The sequence below is a fragment of the Anolis sagrei genome, chromosome 2 (genome assembly GCF_037176765.1).
Source record: "Anolis sagrei isolate rAnoSag1 chromosome 2, rAnoSag1.mat, whole genome shotgun sequence".
NCBI lineage: Eukaryota > Metazoa > Chordata > Lepidosauria > Squamata > Dactyloidae > Anolis > Anolis sagrei.
The window spans coordinates 114,190,472-114,209,144 of NC_090022.1; the positions used below are offsets into that span (position 1 = coordinate 114,190,472).

The 18,673-nt window shown below is 38.5% G+C and overlaps 1 protein-coding gene and 1 long non-coding RNA gene across 8 annotated transcripts in view; one reads left to right on the plus strand and one right to left on the minus strand.

The window, feature by feature from the left end:
• Positions 1-8,387, plus strand: part of LOC132768686 (uncharacterized) — a 32,557-nt gene extending 24,170 nt beyond the window's left edge. Inside the window, exons 2-3 of one of the 3 annotated variants that reach the window (XR_009630740.2) lie at positions 3,038-3,166; positions 8,247-8,387. This is a non-coding gene — a long non-coding RNA (uncharacterized lncRNA). Of the gene's footprint in view, positions 1-3,037; positions 3,167-4,924; positions 5,009-5,825; positions 5,915-8,246 lie in introns of those variants that run through there. The other 2 variants (XR_009630742.2, XR_009630741.2) reach the window with 2 other exon arrangements.
• CCDC57 (coiled-coil domain containing 57) overlaps positions 1-18,673 on the minus strand; it is a 76,766-nt gene that overhangs the window by 27,821 nt on the left and 30,272 nt on the right. For all 5 annotated transcript variants that reach the window (XM_067463764.1, XM_060764829.2, XM_067463766.1 and 2 more), the window contains 5 exons: positions 14,549-14,707; positions 10,636-10,798; positions 8,196-8,258; positions 3,497-3,695; positions 1,995-2,177 (listed from right to left, as the gene is read on the minus strand). In XM_067463764.1, coding sequence (XP_067319865.1) covers positions 1,995-2,177; positions 3,497-3,695; positions 8,196-8,258; positions 10,636-10,798; positions 14,549-14,707 — 767 coding nt within the window. The remainder of the gene's footprint in view (positions 1-1,994; positions 2,178-3,496; positions 3,696-8,195; positions 8,259-10,635; positions 10,799-14,548; positions 14,708-18,673) is intronic.

Below are 18,673 nucleotides of genomic sequence, written 5' to 3' on the forward strand. Positions count from 1 at the left end.
ATTTCACAGATGTCCACTCGAAGAAGCATAGTTACAGGTAAGAAACCCATTATTTTTGGAGTCTCTGTGAAATAACATATATGGGTGACTAGCCAGCTTCCCACTTTGGAGGAGGGAGTCATGCCACACAGGACAAAAAGCACAGCTCTACCAAAGGCATCATTCCTCCTGGAGAAATCATGCAGCTTGTAGTGGAACACAAAAGTAAGTGGAGTTTACCATGTTGCTGTGTGGCAAATATCCTCAAGGGACACTCCATGAGGAAGGCCTGAGAGGTAGACATGGTTCTTGCTGAATGATCCCTGAGCTGGGGCAGAAGGGGTCTGTCTGCAAGCTGGTAAGCCAGCCAGATCATTGAAGTGATCCAAGACAAAAGGCACTGTGAAAATACTAGATAGCCCAGGGTGTCCTGGCAATACTTCAGAAAAAGCTTGGGAGATGTCCTATAGGCACGTGTATGGTTGATGTGAAAGGCAAGAGCCTGAGGTCTGCCGACACTATGGGTTCAAAAGGGGTTCTTGAAAGTTGGGACAAGATGAACTCCAGACTCCATGGTGGGGTTGGACGATGCATCGGTGAATGAATGTTTTCTTAGCTCTTCAGAAAAAGTTGATGAGAGTGCCCTGAAAACCATGAGATGGCGGACAGGGAGGAGAGGGAAAGACCTTGCTTTGAGAGTAAGAGTAAAAAACCCAGGAGGATGGGCATAGATGCTGTGAATGGTTCAACACTGGCCTTCTGTAAGAAGAAAGAAAGAGAAAGAGAAAGAAAGAGAAACGTCTCCATTTGTAGGTGTAGTACCACTTTGTGGAGTCCTTGTGAGTGGTAGCAATGACAAACACAATGGATGGTGAGCATCCGTGACTGGCCGGAGCCTCCATGCCATGAAGAATGTCCAGTGCACATGAGACACTTGTAAAAGCATGCTGCAAGGGAGACACTGTCTGAGAGTTAAGTGTAGCTGCATCCATGCTCTCACACTGGGGCAGGGCAGGAGCAGGTGAGGCTTGTTTGTGGCAATGCTGGCTGGGGCAGAGTTGGAGAGCCGGAGGAGGATGCTGGCACTGCAGATTTTTCTTTCACTTTTTGTCCCTGCTTTGAGGGCTTTTGGCGCTGTGTGCCTCCTAATGCTGAGTGGGCTGGGCACGCCTCTTTTGGCATCAGGCTAGCCACTGGGTTTCTCTTTCCAGGAGGTGGCCCTAAATCCAAAGCCCACACCTGAGAAGACTCAGGGGCTGTTGTGACAGTAGCAACTGGTGGCTTCAACACGGCCTGTTTGTTTGGCCATGAACGGGAGGCTGTAAATGCCTGCTCATAAAGGAGTGTTTTACGGCATAGTTCTCATTCAAACACAGGAAAACCATCAAGTGGGAGTAACAGATGAGGAGTCAAACTATCCAAAGATCAACACAAAGAGACAAGTGTAGGAGTAAGCAAGAGAATAGGCAAGCCAGTCACAGTCAAACACTGAATGTAGATTTATCTAAGAGAAATTCCTTGCTGCTGCTAATGCTGTGCAGGAAAGGAACTTAGGTGCTAGCCCCACTTAACAGCTATATATTCTCCAGGGGAGGGTGGGCATAGCTACCACTAAGAGGGTTTTAAAACTATAGAGAATTCTGAGCTGTCCTGCAACTGCGCACAAGATCCATATGTACAATTTCATAGAGACCATGAAGAAGAGACTGCTACACTTGAATTGCTTATGGATATATACAAAACTATAAACTATAACCTACTAATGTTTTTCATTTTTCCCAGGAATTTCATAAGAAATTTTATTTTATTTTATTTATCACCCAGCTCTCCTTTCGGCTTTAGACGGGGCACAAAATAGTTAAATACATCTATATAATCACATATTAGAATATAGTTAAAATATAACCTTCAAAACATATATCAAAGCATACCCATATTCAAATCCCTGAAACAAAAGTTAGAATACAATAAACATAGAATGATGCATTAAATTGTTTTTAAAATATTTATCTTACCATCTCTTCCATTGAAATGATAGTCCTGATGGGAAGTTTGAGTACTTTTATTACAGCTGAATGAGTTCTGAGAAAACACAAATGATTTTTCAGGAAGTTTAGGTGGAGATTTGTTCTGTTTGTCTGTGATCCAGTACTTTTCCTTCACAAGTCTGATATCTTTTTCCGGGGATTGAACATAATCTGAGGGGAAAAAGTGTACGGCTGAATATTCTGCAGCTGTCAAGATGACTTTGAATAGCTTATTTTCTGTGTACATTTTAAAAAACCATAAATACAAAACAATATTCATAGAAAAATACAAATAATATTTATACATAGAGGTCAAGATTAAATAATCCTTGGAGATTTTTTTAACACAGTGCCATTTGTTGGTTATTGTTTTTATCATCAACCAATTTCTGACTTATGGAGACCCTAAGGTGATCTTATCGTGAGGTTTTCTTCGCAGAATTTGTTGGGGGGAATGTGTTGCCTGCCTCTGAGGCTTAGATCACCCAGTGGGTATCCATGGCCTAGCAGGGATTATTTGAACCCTGATCTCCTAGAGTCCTAGTCCAGCACTCAAAAAAAATGCTCCCTTCTCCACCTGCTGTGGGCTTTCTTAAACATTTGGGCAACCTGCCTTAGACAAGGTGATGTATTCCACAAGCAAAACCTAAAAATATAAACACATTTAGGATTCAGATGCGCGCACACACACACAATCTAGTATGTATTAAACATTATCTCTTTACATTTAGTTTTTTAAAAACTTGATTCTCAAACTATGATTACACAATCCATGAATCCAGAACTCTTGTGAACTAATAGGAATGTGCTGGTCACAGCAACACTTTCCTATTGACCCTGGGGATGCTGAGATCGAATGGTCTTGTTATTAGCTTAGGTCAAAGAGTTCAAACTGAAATCATGTTTTCATAGACAGACAGACAGACATATATGGTTTTGGATTATTAACAGGTTAGAATATGTTGGTACATGGAAAATAAGACACTTTAAGTTTATTTATGTAACAGTAATTCCCTCTATTCTCATTTAAGGAATTCCTTGAAGGAGATGGAGGTGGCGACAGCTGACAGGGAGCTCTGGCATGGGCTGGTTCATGAGGTTACAAAGAGTTGGAAGTGACTGAACAAGGAAATAACAATTCCATCATACTTTGAAATTATGTGAGTTATGATCTGAAAGTATGTAAACTCAATGTAGATTAAAAAAATTAGAGTAAATACACTTTTGGACTGGGACAGTAATTTTGAATTGTAATTTTACTGCAACCTTAATTGGAATTATTCTCATCTATTTAATCTAAAATGAGATAAAGATAAAATGTTGCTACTGTTGAAGATGTTTGGGAATACATATTGTACAATCAATGTATTTTAGCCATATATCAGAATGCATGGTATACCTTCAAAAGAACATAAACACTTCTGTTTGAAGAGGAACAAAATATCTCTAGAGAAATCTAGAGAGGATCATAACCCAATCCATTTTATTACCAGGAGTAACTGAAACTGCCGCAGAGTCAGCCCTATCCACATCTTGTATTTTTCCTTGAGTGTGTTCAGATGCCTGATGATTAAGTCTCTCCATTTCTCTTCTCATTTCGGAAATAACTGCCCTTAGAGTGCTATTCTGTTCCTGTAATCTCTGGATTTCAGTAGAAGGAAAATCTTGTCCAACATCTCCTATAGTATTCTGCAAGATAATCACACAATTCAAGAAGCAAACCAGAATTACATTCCTAAAGAAAAATATGCAACTCAAGCAAGCAACCAACAACTGCTCTGACAAATACAATTGTTTAACTAAAATGATCATACAACTGTCAAATGGACAGAAGAAAAAAGAACATTGGAGTGGTTAAATAACACTGATATCTGAGGAATTGCACCCTAGAAAGCAATAATATGTAAAATACAATTTGGATTACATGAGAGCAGCCTGATTGGGTCAGCTCAATCTATTGGCTTGAATGATAGAAATCTGCTTATAAAGTTTCAAGTATTGTGATCAGAAGGCAAATAAAATAACAGTGCACTCACTTCAGACTGTATGCTTGGTGAAGCTTCATGGATCTGGATGCAATTAGTATCAACAGGACTAGATTTAGCTAGGCAGAGACAGTTTATTATGTGTGCATAGGCACTTTCAAGTCTCCTGTCAACTTAAGGTGACTCCACAAATTTCAAGAGGTTCTCTTAAGCAAGGCATATTCATGCAAAAGGACTCAAGTCCCATTTGTAGGCTCTTTAAATAAAGAGAATTCAGATAGAAGGGCTGCAACAGGGTTTGTTTGTTTGGGTTTTTTGGGCTAATCTTGTTCAGTGCAAGAGAAATGGTTTTCTGAAAATGAAACAGTAAGCAAATCATTTTATTCTATCAAACTAAAATGATTATTCAATAAATGAATAAATACATAGCTCCTGACAGAAAATTCTATTAATTAAAGCAGGTGTCTCAATGTATGGATTTTCACTAAGACATGGTAAAATGAAATTTCTTTTGGAATAACATAACATTCCAAACATGCATATGGATAAGGCTTGGGTTTGAATTCAGAGCTCCACAAATACGATTTCCGCAAACTGGATGATCTTAAAGGATCAGAGAAGGTAATGTTTATGGATTTCCTTTCCCTTGGCAGTTTCCTAGGCCTATTAAAATCTGGACCAGGGGTTAGGAACCTGCCAGAACACTGGAAACTAGTATTGGAAGCCACAGAATTGAAGGAAGTAAAAACTGAAATCCCGTCAACCTTTCCGCTGGATCCTCGTTTTCTCTGCAGACAGAAGAACTGCTAACACTGTTGATTGACTCTGGATCTATTCTTATATGACTACCAGCTATAAAATACCATGTATAATTTGCATGTCTATTCATGAAAACACTACTTCAATTAAGTATTGTCATGACATATTTCCCAGGTAAAGTTCTTTGAAGCTTAAGAAGTTTTCCATCCCCGTTACATGAAATGGGCTCTAACCCCTCATGACTTCTGGAAGAAGGAGATGGATCAGATGAACAACTACAAATAAACTGATAGAAAAACTATAATAAACAAGCCAGGAATAAAAATTTAAATGGCTTCTGAAATCTAGATTATTATGGTTTACATTTTTAATGGATCATTCCAAAGAATATTTTCATTAAAATTGCCTAATTTTCTTAGATAGCTAAGTAATATTCTCTTGGTCTAAAATATGTGTGGATCAGTTTATGGGTTTGTACAATCCATATTTCTGTATTCTCCAGATTTTCAGGAAATACATTATCTTGAAACCAACAACAGCAAATGGACAACCACTAGAGGGTAGCACAAGACATTTCTCTCTTCAGCTTTCAAAACAGTCTCTCACAACATAGGTAGCTTTGCCACTACTATGTGTGAAAAAACTGTTATCTGGGAAAGAAATATCATCTGGAAAAGACTAACCTAATTGTCAAGAACAGTCTGTCTAGACCTGGGAATGCCATAATGGTTCTCAGTGACTCGCATGCTGAACAGGATTTAAGTCTTACTTAGAGGTTGGAATTACAGATGGCATTTGTGTTGACAACACAGAAAACCCCTGAGGATTTAAACAGGCTTTGGTTACACTTTCTTCAGTCTCCTGCAGTGCTGTACTTAGCAGGCAGTAGGCTATTTGTGAATGGGAAAACCTCCAAGATTAATAACAAAGCTCAGGGCATCTTAGTGACAAGCAAGTTCTTGCCTCTCAATGGAACATAAGCAACAAAAGAGGACTCCTTCAGGAGATTTTCCCTTAGTATACATAGCATATACACCAAATTTTAAAAGGTCTATAACCAGTATTCTTTTGCCAGCAGGCAACATTGAGCAAGGATTCAGGTGTTGGTCAAAGTGCTTGGTCAAAGTAACTCAGGTAGAGGCAACTCTTAAGGCTAAAAATGTCAAGGTAAGTACTTTGCCTAATAATCTAAAGGTAACAGGGAATGAAGCAGGTTCAGCTGTTAGTACTGGGATGAGAGACCATTAATGAATACCAGGCACTGTAGATTATATTTTAGACTGGAAGGAACTGGCAAAATTACCTTTGTGTTTTTCATACCTAAGAAAACCCCATGAAATTCATGGGATCACCTTAAGTTGACAGAGAACTTGAATACACACACATACCCATAGATACTTCAAACTGAATTGGAAGGGCGGGAGCAGAAACAAATAGGCAGGTAATGCAAATGGAAGAATATCAAGATTCCACAGTTCATGTAACACAAATCAGTTAACAGTCTGACCACTGTATTGAATGAGTTGTTTCCACACATATTTCAGGGATAACAGTATGCTACAGAAGTCCAAATTAGATATAATTACAGTGTGAATATCCCCTGTGAAGTCTGTTTCCTGAAGGTAATGATGTAATTGGCATATTGACAGGTGAAAACCCCTCCAAGCTGGCAAGAGCTTCTAAAAACAGGTTGCTGATCTATTTCTGGTCAAACCAACAGTAATCCAGTATAAGGTTCAATATTATCTGATTTCATTGGATTTCACTACATTTCCATTATACAGATTATATCCAAATGCTTTAAACTAAATATTCCAGCTCTTCCCAAATTAATATTTGTGGTCAGATATCATATTTCTCACATTATTTTTATATTTTATTATTTTACTCTAGAGACAATTTTTCAAATCCAAAAATGCTCTTAAGCAGTGTTTCTCAAACTCTGCTCCTCCAGATGTTTTGGACGTCTGCTCCCACAATTCCTAACAGCTGGTATGCTGGTTGGGATTTCTGGAAGATGATGTCCACCTAGAGAAGGAGAGTTTGAGAAACACTGCTCTAAAGAATACAGTTACAAATGCAAAGGTGTAGCAATTTCTACACTGTGTATAGTTTCACAACATGTATTTCATGTTCTGCTACAAACAAAATCTTATAATGTTCAAATTTGCTTCATGGATATTGTTCTCAATATGACTGTTGCACACTAAAGCTGGAACAGTTAATACCACTAGCTCTATCCACTACATTATTTAAAGGAGGAATTCTGCAGAGAGATTTCAGGCAACTTTCTATTTTTGGTAGAAGACAAACCACACTTGAGGCAATTACCCATGTATTATTATCTGAAAGGGCAGAGGGTAGTGAGAATGACTCTGCAAATCATAAAAGCTATTCTTCAGTGTGTGTCAGGAAACAGCCTTTAAAAGCGAGCCACAGTTCCATATTGATGTAAGCTAAAAAAGATGCCAAAGCATGACTGAGGCTTGCAACCATTTAGTCATGCTTGTGATGAAGTCTTCTACTTGCATTGATGGAAATGTGAACTGAATGTTCCTTCAGATCCTGCAGCAAGATCAAATATCGAGAAGGAAGGGGTTCACCCTCTAAGTCCTCACACATTCTTGTGCAACAAACTAATATTTGCAAGCATCATGTGTGTGCTTTATTACATGTAAACATGATATTATGTATATAGGAAAACTATGTGCAATCAAGATTTTAGAGTGCCTATATAAAAAATAAAACACTATATACAGGCAGTCCCCTGAGTTACAAACACAAACGTGACAAAAGACTCAAATTTAAGAATGGGGGTGATACAACAGGAAGTGAGAGAAATCTATCTCTAGGAAGGGAAAATCACTCCTAGGGAAAAGGTGTCTCAGCTAAAGCTTTATCACCAATCCTTGTTTCCACAAGTTACATTTTTCAAAATCCAATTATCACAGGGACAGAAAGTGAGACAAAATCTTCTGAAGAGAGGCACAGACAGTAAAACAAACACCACAGGAGTGTTAATCCTTTCCTATGCTATCCAAAGCATGCAGAAAGAAAGAGAGAGAGAGAGAAAGTGGCAGGAGTCACACTTTAAAATGTGCCTGTTCCGACTTACATACAAACTCACTTTACGAATAAACCTACAGAACCGACCTTGATCATAACTTGGGGACTGCCTGTATACAAATACAATAAGTAATAAGGGTTACATGCCATCTCTATGGAAACTATTGTTGCACCAAAAGCTCCTTCTCTAGACACAACATATTTCAGAAAAAATAACATACTCTTAAAGTGATTTTGACTATAGGTAAGCTTTTTAAAGATTGGTTCAGCTCAAGAAATGGGGTTCATATAATGTTGTTAACCTGCTTCTCTCCTTTTAGCAAATGACTGTGTTTCTGAAGTTCTTGAAAGGTTTGGTCTCCTTTCAAGTGTTACCTACCGCAGACAGGGCCACTTCCAATTCATGCAATTTCTTTTCCTTCTTTTGTAGTTCAGCAGCAATCTATAAAACAACATTATTGCAACTTGAGAAGACTTTCTTTTAAGAAAAAATTCCTCTGGCCTCTTGTTCTATCAACATTATTCCACCACCACTGCTACCACCAATATAGTATATGCAACTTCCTTAAAAAGATAGAAGATATCAACTTGGATGCAGAACACATCATACGATGTGCGGGGCTTGATGAATGAAAGGCTGGGGTAAAAATTGCTGGAAGAAACATTAACAACATTAGATATGCAGATGATGCCACTTTGATGGCTGAAAGTGAGGAGGAGCTGAAGAGCCTTCGAATCAAGGTGAAAGAAAAAAGTGCAAAAGCTGGGTTGCAGTTAAACATAAAAAAAAAAACAACTCAAGATTATGGCAACCAGACTGATTATAACTGGCAAATACAGGGAGAAAACATGGAGGCAGTGGCAGACTTTGCATTTCTATGTGCAAAGATGACTACAGATGCAGTCTGCAGCCAGGAAACCAGAAGACGTTTATTTCTTGGGAGGAGAGCAACCATCAATTTCAATAAAATAGTGAAGAGTAGAGACATCACACTGGCAACAAATATCCACATAGTAAAAGCAATTGTATTCCCTGTAGCAACCTATGGATGTGAGAGCTGGACTATAGGGAAAGCTGAGTGAAGGAAGATAGATGCTTTTGAACTGTGGTGCTGGAGGAAAGTTCTGAGAGTGCCTTGGACTGTGAGAAGATCCAACCAGTTCATGCTTCAGGAAATAAAGTCCGACTGCTCATTGGAGGGAAGGATATTAGAGGCAAAGATGAAGTACTTTGGCCACATAATGAGAAAACAGGAAAGCTTAGAGAAGACAATGATGCTCGGGGAAATGGAAGGAAAAAGGAAGAGGGGCTGACCAAGGGCAAGATGGGTGGATGGTATCCTTGAAGTGACTGGCTTAACCTTGAAGGAGCTGGGGGTGGTGATGGCCAACAGGGAGCTCTGGCGTGGGCTGGTCCATGAGGTCACGAAGAGTAGGAAGCGACTGAACAAATGAACAACAACAATCAAGTTATATCAATTTTTATGTATCCAAGAGAATAAAAATACTGTTGTAACTATTTCAGAACTGCATTCTAGGATTGTTTTTGGCTGCTTTAGCAATTTTAAAAGAGCATTTTAATGCCCTTTTAAAATTTTTAAAAATTGTTGTATTGTTTAAATTGGTTTTATTTGTTCACCATCAAGGGAGTCCTTGTGGACTGGGAAATGACAGAAAAATATTTAAATAAATGAATAGTTTAAGAGAACAGTTTCATATCCCTGGGAGAAGAGGCATGAAATGGAAAGTCAACACCTGACAAAATAAATGGTTAAGTAATATCCTCCCAGTGTCATCATAATTCAAACTGGCAAAGATGACTTGAATGAATGCAAAAGAATGAGCCTCATTTATGCTCCCTGGGCGCATCTTGAGCAGTGCTTCCCTCGTTTCCTACGCTGCACTATTTTATGGTCATAACTGCTTGCAGCACTACGTATGGAGAACACCAGTTTTTCTGAGGAAAACTGGAAAATAACAAGAAAATTAGGAAAGCTATACACACCTTTACTTTCTCCTACAGGAATGGCAGCCCAAGACCTGTGCCATTTATTTTGAGCAGGTTGCATTCCTCAGCCATAAAAGTACCTATTTTCAGACTTATCTGGTTCTGTCATTTATATGAATTGCTAGATTAATTGCTATCTCCAGTAGTTTAGCCAGGCAGCAAAACAGTTCTGTTCTCATCCTTTTGCAATTCTCATGCATCAGCTGCTGGTACATCAGGAAAGGTTTTTAGAAAGAGAAAAGATGCTCCCTGCTCCCTTATAACAAATGACAAACCTCACAGATGCTTTGGGGAGTAGGGGAAATGCCTCAGACTCACACATTGGCAGATGTCATAAACATGCACATATGCCTTTATGAAGCAACTGTATGAAGGATTCAAACTGTCAATGCTTGCTGCATTTCACATTGCATTACCAGTGGGCAGGCTTCACCACCACATTCAATTACACCAATTTGTGTCTATGCCTTCCTTGTTACTTCAATGCTGTATCCAAAAAATTGCAACCTTTATTTCTTCAAGTGATATTCTGTTGGAGCTCCACTCCTTTTTGAAGATACAAAGAATCTTCCTAAGAGCCAGATCATCCTATATTAAGAGCTACTGGCACTATTTATATAAATTATTAAAATCAAATCAATTTATTATATTCTCTGAGCCAGCACAGATTAAATCTGTTATAGGAAATTTCAAAAGTATTTGTTAGAATCAAAGAAGAATGATTAATCTAACATCATCAGATCATCCATCACAAAAGATGACATTGCTAATAGTCTGTGCTAAGCAGCTTGAGATGTGATTATGTTCTAACCTGGTCCCTAGCTGTTGACAGGCTCTGTATCAGGGCCTCTGATTTCTGATACTGATTCCTTTCAACCGTCTCACAACGCCGCTGCCAGTCTAGCTCAATTTGAACTTTAGCTCTTTCCAGACTCTCTTCTCTTTCTGCTGCTATTGAAAGCTGCTGTTTATACCTAAAACAGGGAGAAACAAATGTGAGTAAATTTTTAAGACAATCAATTTAGGTGGGAAAGAAATTCATTCTACGCTTATCTCTGGATACACTTCTTTCAGCAGAACAGAACTTATGGAAGGAAACCGGTTTGACCATTTCCATTAATTGTGAGTACACCAGTGAAGAAATTTCAAAACAGAGCATTTATTTATTTAAAACATTTATATTCCACCCTTCTCACCCTGAAGGGGACTCAGGGCGGAGCACAACCTAGAAACTACAACCATTAATTGCCAGGACATAAATAGATTATACACAGAAATAAACATTACAATCAGTTATCTTGACATTAAAATCCACTGTTTAAAACCATCTTGATCATCCACATCGAATCTAGTTGGGATGGTAAGGTTTCCTATTGCTGCCTTATTGCACTGTCCCAAAAGCTTGGTTCCACAGCCAAGGTTTTATCATCCTTCTGAAGGACAGGAGGCAGGGGGCTGATCTAATCTCACCAGGAAGGGAGTTCCATGGCTGAGGTGCAATTAGTGAGAAGGGCCTCTCTCTCAGAATACAATAATACATTATATCAGAATACAAGAGATAAGACTGAAAATATGGAAAACTGTTAAAAGACATTTCTGAATTCATTCATGCAGTGCTAGAATGGAAACCTTAAGATATAATATGAGAAAGTAAGACTGTATATGTATGATGACAAAGCACCTAATTATATACAACCTGGAAAGGAAAAACTGGAGTGGTGTGTAATTTACTATATGTTGAGACTATGTGTTTATTTATTATATTTACACCTGCCTATGATCAAAGGTAGCATATATGTCCTCTTTTATCCTTCAATAATACTATGAGGTAGGCTAGACTACCTAATGACCCCATGGCAGAGTGGAATTTGCATCTGTCTCCCATGTACTAAACGGATATTCTAAGCATTGTAACAAACGAGCTCCTTGGATGACCTTACTCACACTGGTTGACCTTAATACTTTGGCAATCTCTCATTTTAATGCTATAATAGCTATCACTTAATAGGCTACAGCTATAGCATATCAAAGTTTGCTGGCCTCATGACAGCCTGCGTGCTCAGAGTTGAATTTCTTCTATCTTAAAGGCTACTGACCCTTTAAGGCAGAAGAATGTCAGAAAGCTAGAACACAGTGTGGCATGGCACGAATCAATCTCAGCTCTCTTATCCTCTCCTCTTGAGATGTCTATTGGCAGAGTGCCAGAAATCTTTGTTTTCTCAGACTATGCACCTGATTCTTTTTTCTCTTTTGCCTTATATGGCTAGGAGCCCTTAAGACAGAAACTGAAGAGTCATTGATAGAGCTTGTCACAGATGTACGTGACCAATGTCACTGCTTTTCTTGTGGTCTCAAGTCAAAGGACAGCAACAAGAGAGAAAAAATGTTTTCTTGCTAATAGTAGAGGACACATGTAAGAATGAACTTGTACTGTCATCTGTGGCAATGTGTAGTAGAGAATCAGCATCAAGAACAGTGACTTTCAAATATCTAGCCCACCATAGCCCTAAATCTCCTCTCTGTCTTCTGATCATGCAACCTCTCTCAGTTGTGATCAATGCATCAGCTTTTTGTAGAAGCAAATGGCACTCCTTCACTTATGGAGGAAGTCAAAGGATTGGGTGAGTGATGCACTTTTATTAGTAAGTCTGGAAAACTCCAGACCATTTCTTTCTTCCATAAAAACATAACATGCACAGCTGAAACTCAGTCAGCTCCCTGTGTATAGTCCAGCCACTACATCTGTATGGTCTGAATTCCTCTTCTTGATGATAATATACTCATCATCACGTGATACAGACTATGTTGGAAGAGCTATATGTACGGAGTAGCTCAATTCTGGAAGCAAAATTTTGGAAAAATAATGAAGTATTACAATGAAAGTCTAGTGCCAATTACCAAGACTAAATAAAATCAGAGAGCATGTCCTAGTGTTTATTGCTAAAAGGAAAAGATGGATTTAGCAATATTGTTCAGAGAAAAGGGAAATGCACCCGGTTAAATGCAGAGAACAAATGAAGGTTAAGGATCACAAAATGTTGCCTATTCTCTGGTCTGCCAACTAACATTATCAAGTGTTACTTGCAGTTAGAATACAGAGACATTATCATTATAGCATTCGTGTATTAATACTTGGTTGGCATATACTCTGAGTGAACCAATATCTCAGAGTTGTCATGGATAACTCACTTTCTGGTCAGAGCTAGTGTCACAGCTACAACCTACCCCTGCTGAGGTAGATACCTACTAAAATGGTCTGCCCTTGAAGGCTAACGGATCCTATGAGATTCCAGGTGGTTTTGGAGGGTACTATGGCTGACATCACCGATGAGGCTGTTGAATTTCTCATCAATAAATGGAATCAGAATCTAACCAGGGCTATTGACACAATCACTCCCAAACGTTCTCTCTGACCCATTACAAATCAAGTTCCCTGGTATACAGAGATCCTCAGGGAAATGAAATGGGAAGGAAGAAAACTAGAGTGCAGATGGCATAGTATTATTGCAAGCATAGAAGAGGACATATATTGTCAAGACCCACAACATATATGCTGCCTTTGATCATAGGCAGGTGTAAATATAATAAATAAACACATAGTTGCAAATAATAATAATAATAATAATAATAATAATAATTAATAATAACACTTTATTTGTACCCCGCTACCATCTCCACAAGGGAGTCGGTGCAGCTTACATGTGGCTAAGCCTGCAATACATCAATAAACAAAACATCAATAAAATAAAACATCAATAAACAATCAATGCAATATAAATCATAATCACATAAACAAAATAGACAATAAGCAATCAACAGTAACATATAAACATTTAAAACCAAAGGTCGGGCCAAATGTGATAGATTAAAATTAAAAAATAGTCCTGATGTGAACCAGGTAGGATATAATTGGGATAGGATTTTTAGAGAGAATGAGGGAATGCAGTCAGTCCTAAAGCAGTAGTAAAGTGCATTTTGAGGACATAATGCTGAGAGTTTTCTTTATTCTGGGAAGGCACACTGGAACAACCACATTTTCAAGCTCCTCCTAAAGACTGCCAGAGTTGGGGCATGTCTGATGTCTCTGGGAAGTGAGTTCCAGAGTCGGGGGGCCACCACCGAGAAGGCCTTCTCCCTCGTCCCCACCAATTGCGCCTGCGAAAGAGGCGGGAGCGTGAGCAGGGCCTCTCCAGATGATCGAAGAGATCATGTTGGTTTTGACCTTTGAAGCCCTGCATGGTTTGGGTCCAGGTCACCTACAGAATCATCTTCACCTATGCAATCTGCCCCAAACACTTAGGTCCCCTTGGGGGGGGGGGTGGCTACTCCAATCAGTCAGAACCCAACTGGCAACGATCACCCAAAGGAACTTTCCATTGGTCGCCTGCTGGAAGAAATCCAACAGATAAATGAGCTGTCAGAATTTAAAACCGATCTAAAGACCTATCTCTTCCAGGAGGTCTAACTAGCCAGCTTTAATCACGAATTTTAAAGTTGCATCTTACGTTTAATCTTTGTCATGTGTATTTTAATATATATTTTGTAAAAATATGTTTTAATTTGTGTATTTTGTGAAATATTCTTAGACGATTGTGTGTGTTTTTGCAATGTTGTAACCCACCTTGAGCCATGAGGAGAGGCAGCTAAGAAATAAAACTATTTTTATTATTATCATTATATACTGAAATTGATCGTATTAAAAGGCAATGTTTTAAGAAATTCACCTTTCAATATCTTGAAATAAGGTAGCCAGTTGTGATTTCAGTTTTATTTCTTCCTCTTGCAGTCCCTGAATTTGAAGATCTTTTGAAACTGTCTCCCTAGACATCTGAGTTACTTGAGAATCACAAGTTGTTTTCATTGCCTCCAGTTCCTGTTTGAGCCTATAAAATATACAGAGCACAAGCCACTTCACATTAATATTTTTTTCCCATTTGAAGCAAAAGAAAGCAAAGAAGAGAGGGGCAAAGAGTGCAAGCACAACAATTCACTTATCTGAATCAGACACATTTAAATCAAAAAGAAAATTTAGACACACAGAAACATCAAATAACTTAAGCAACAGATACCTATATGAATACAAATGGTCCAAGAAGGCAGCTATTGCTTTACGAGAAATAATTTGAAAACAATGGCTATAATACATTCTATTGGCAGCATATTTTCCTAGCCAAAACTTAATTTCTAAATTAACAGTGTAGATTATGAGGTGATGATCCTAATTTCTCCTGGAATCTAAAAAATAGATGCATTTCATTAATTAAATTATTCTTTACCTGATTGCAAAAACGGCTAGTGATAAAGAAGTAATATCCATGGAAAAGTCAGAAAAACATATTTATGGCATTTCCTTTTCCCAAGCCTAATGCTCACACTGCATCCAAAGGGGCATTTCAAAATTTGCTCTGTTCAAAGATATTCAATTACCTTATCTCCATAGGTTCCAGAACATTGATCTAAAATTATCACCATATGAAACTAATTTTCATTTTGATACCAAGTTAAATAGATAATTATGCAGGAGATATCATTCTCATCTCATCTATGATAATCTTTTTTTAAGGGGCGGACAACCGAAGTTGTACTTTAAAAAAACCCCTATATTCTTCACTCTAATTGTGCTTATCATTAACTTCTCAATATGGTATCTGGTTTTATTCCTGTTCCTTGATAAGGACATGAATCTCAATCTAGAAAAGAATTTATATCGATAATTCTAAAAAGAATGCCTCCATATCTGTCCATCACTCTGATACGTCAAAATTTGACAAAATTTGTGATAATCATTTAAGTTACAACACAAAATTTTAGAACAAAATTCCATATGGGCACCTTGCAAGAAGTTAAAAAGAATGCAACTCAAAACTCACCACGATATAATGAAGGACCTTACCATTTGACACAATGTTTTGAATCAAGTTGTACTGTCCCAATTTGAAGCTGAAAAATCCCATTTACAAGCAGGTGGCTTCCCAGAAGAAAGAAAGTGTTTGATTATTATTGCCACTAAAGTGGCAATTTTCAAGTTGAAATTCCATCTTGGAGGAATTTCTTATCTTTCCTTTAATTTTTGTTTGTCTTTAGTTTGTTTGAGAACCACTACTTTTACATCTCATATTGTATGCCCAGGAAAACTGAAATGCTCTTGAACTGGTTTCTGGATATTGCCATTTCTTATGTATATTTATCCTCCTGTATAGAGACTGCCTGTTTGTCCAGTGTAGAGGGGCATTTCTGACATATTTATTTATTTACAATATTTATATTCCGCCCTTTTCACCCTGCAGGGGACTCGGGGCGGATTACAATGCACATATACATGGCAAACATGCAATGCCAATTAGACATACAACATATGTAGACAGAAACAATTTAACATTCCAGCTTTTTCCGGCTTCATGAGGGTATGTTCGATTCCGGCTCGATTCCAGCCACAGGGGGAACTGCCGCTTCACTGTCCATTTGTGACACAGAGTCCTTTGATGCGAGTACTTCCTCATTCTTCTGCACGCCACTGGAAGGTTTATGGCATCATAAATTAGTTAAATTAGCCTCCCCGCATAAAGCGGTACCTAAATTTCTTACATTACAGATGCAACTGTCTTTCAGGCTGCATAAGTCGACAGCAAGCTAGTCTAATGGCTGGAAGCTCACTCTGTGTAGGGGTTCAGCCTGTGATTGTCTCTGCCACAGGACTCAAAGGAGAATGATCGTGTCCCTTCAGAGGTTCCCATGTTTGACTTAAATGATCAGGTTTCTGTTGATTTTCAGGGGTTTGTGAATGCAGATGATGGCCAAGAAAATAAAGTTAGCCAGAGTGAAACTGAGGATTCTGGGATCATTGGTTCACAAGGCAAAAATGTCTCGAGGCAGCCTGAGAAAGAGGATGAGGCTGAACAGTCAAGTTTAGATAGAGATAGAGAAAGGAATTTACTAATGAGCAAACCGGAGGAGGCAATCTTTGATCGCAAAGGGGAAATTTATCAGGATCGCCACCTGGATTTAGGGAGGAGGCGCTCAGCAAGATTGAGAGAGAAGAGGGGTCAGGGAAATGGAATGCTTTTGCTATGGCTTTCTGAATAAATATAAGGCCTGTGAATCTATACTCTTCAGTGAGTCCAACTTTTAGTTTTCATGCCTGTTCCACGCCTTCTTGTTCATGCTGAGATTCATGTATAATCTTGCTTTATATCCATGTTCATGCAGAGTTGTTTTGTCCTGATTTCAAGCTCCTGCATTTCGATTGTTTGGTTCAAGTTTGCTCCTGTTTCTTTAAGGGACTGTGGTCTTTGCAACCTTTTGAAACTGAAAGACTATTTTCCTGTGGGTTAGGTCATTTGGATTTTGGGACTATTTTGTTCCCTGACCAGGATTTTGCCTGGATATCATTACATTACTTTATGGATTATTTTATGGATATTTCCTTATTTCCTATTTGAATGCTTTTTTACCTTTTTGACTATTGCTATATTAATCTTCAATAATCTGCTTTGCTTATTAAAGAACATTGGTGTGTTTGGGGGTTCAAAGGTGCCTCCCGCAGCCTTGGTGTGCAACACTCTGACCCAGGCTGGCTTTGAAATCATGACCTCTCGATCAGTAGTGATTTAATGCAGCTGGCTCCCAGCTACCTGCACCACAGCCCAATCATATCATACTGGAGGATGAGCAAGTAAATGCATTTCCAACATTGTGGGTGATGCTAATATCAAATGTAATATTTCTGTTAGATTACACAGGAGGGTAGAATTGGCATCTGAGACTTTGTCAGGGTCATGCCATTTTATTACTATATATAATTATAGCTTTCTGAGGATAAATGACCAAGATTACAATTTGCATCTTTCTATATTCAATTCCATTCCATAAGAGTGCATCTGTATTTTAAAACCTGGGACTTCAAAAGTACTTTATCGGGGCACCTGAAGATATCCACAAGAGTTAAAATATAAATCAGTGTCATAAAGGAGTTCCTAGATTCCTTTATCCCCCTAATCTTTTACGCAGCAACATATTGTTTCATTGATAAGAGTGGAAGCTCTAAATGTAATGAAGAACATCTGCCCCATTCTTATGTATACCATTTGTACTAAGAGAATACCTATGGGTTTCAGGGTTGTCCTCTTCTAAGGAGGGAATTCTGATCTACAAGATTAGGTTAACTCTCTAGCAAGTAAATCTGGAGTAACGATTCTGAAAACCATGTCTTTTCCTTACCAGACCGCTCATGACTTCCACCTGCTTGTCTCTCCAGGACATTCAGAATGTTCTGTTTCTGGGAACAGTATTTGGTTTCCCCTGGAACTATAATTAGTAGCACCACCACAAGGGACTGCACTTTCGTGGCTTAGAAAGTACGCACAGAAGCCCTAGTTCCAACTGCCAAGTCTTACGCTAGCTGAATGAGTGATCTTGGAGACGTTCCTACATCACTTGAGTCTATTTTTCACCAGCAATAAAACAGAAACAATAATATACACTGTTTCGTAAGATCTGATTTATTAGACATCATCCTCTAGCCCCGTAGTTCCCAACCTTTGGGTCTGCGGGTGTTTTGGACTTCAACTCCCAGAAATCCCAGCCAGCTTACCAGCTGTTAGAAACTGTGGGAGCTTAAGTACAAAACACCTGGAGGTCCAAAGATTGGGAACCACTGCTCTAGAACAATGCTACTCAAAGAAAGCCACTGGGCTGGCACTGATCTCTGAACTAGTGACTACCAATTGCTGGAGTTGCCTGGATAGTTTGATCTTTGATTTTATTGAATCTGCAAATAAATGTTATAATAATTCTGAACATGGATGTATCCCCAGGTATACTGAATGAAAAAAGTTTATCTTCTTTTTAAA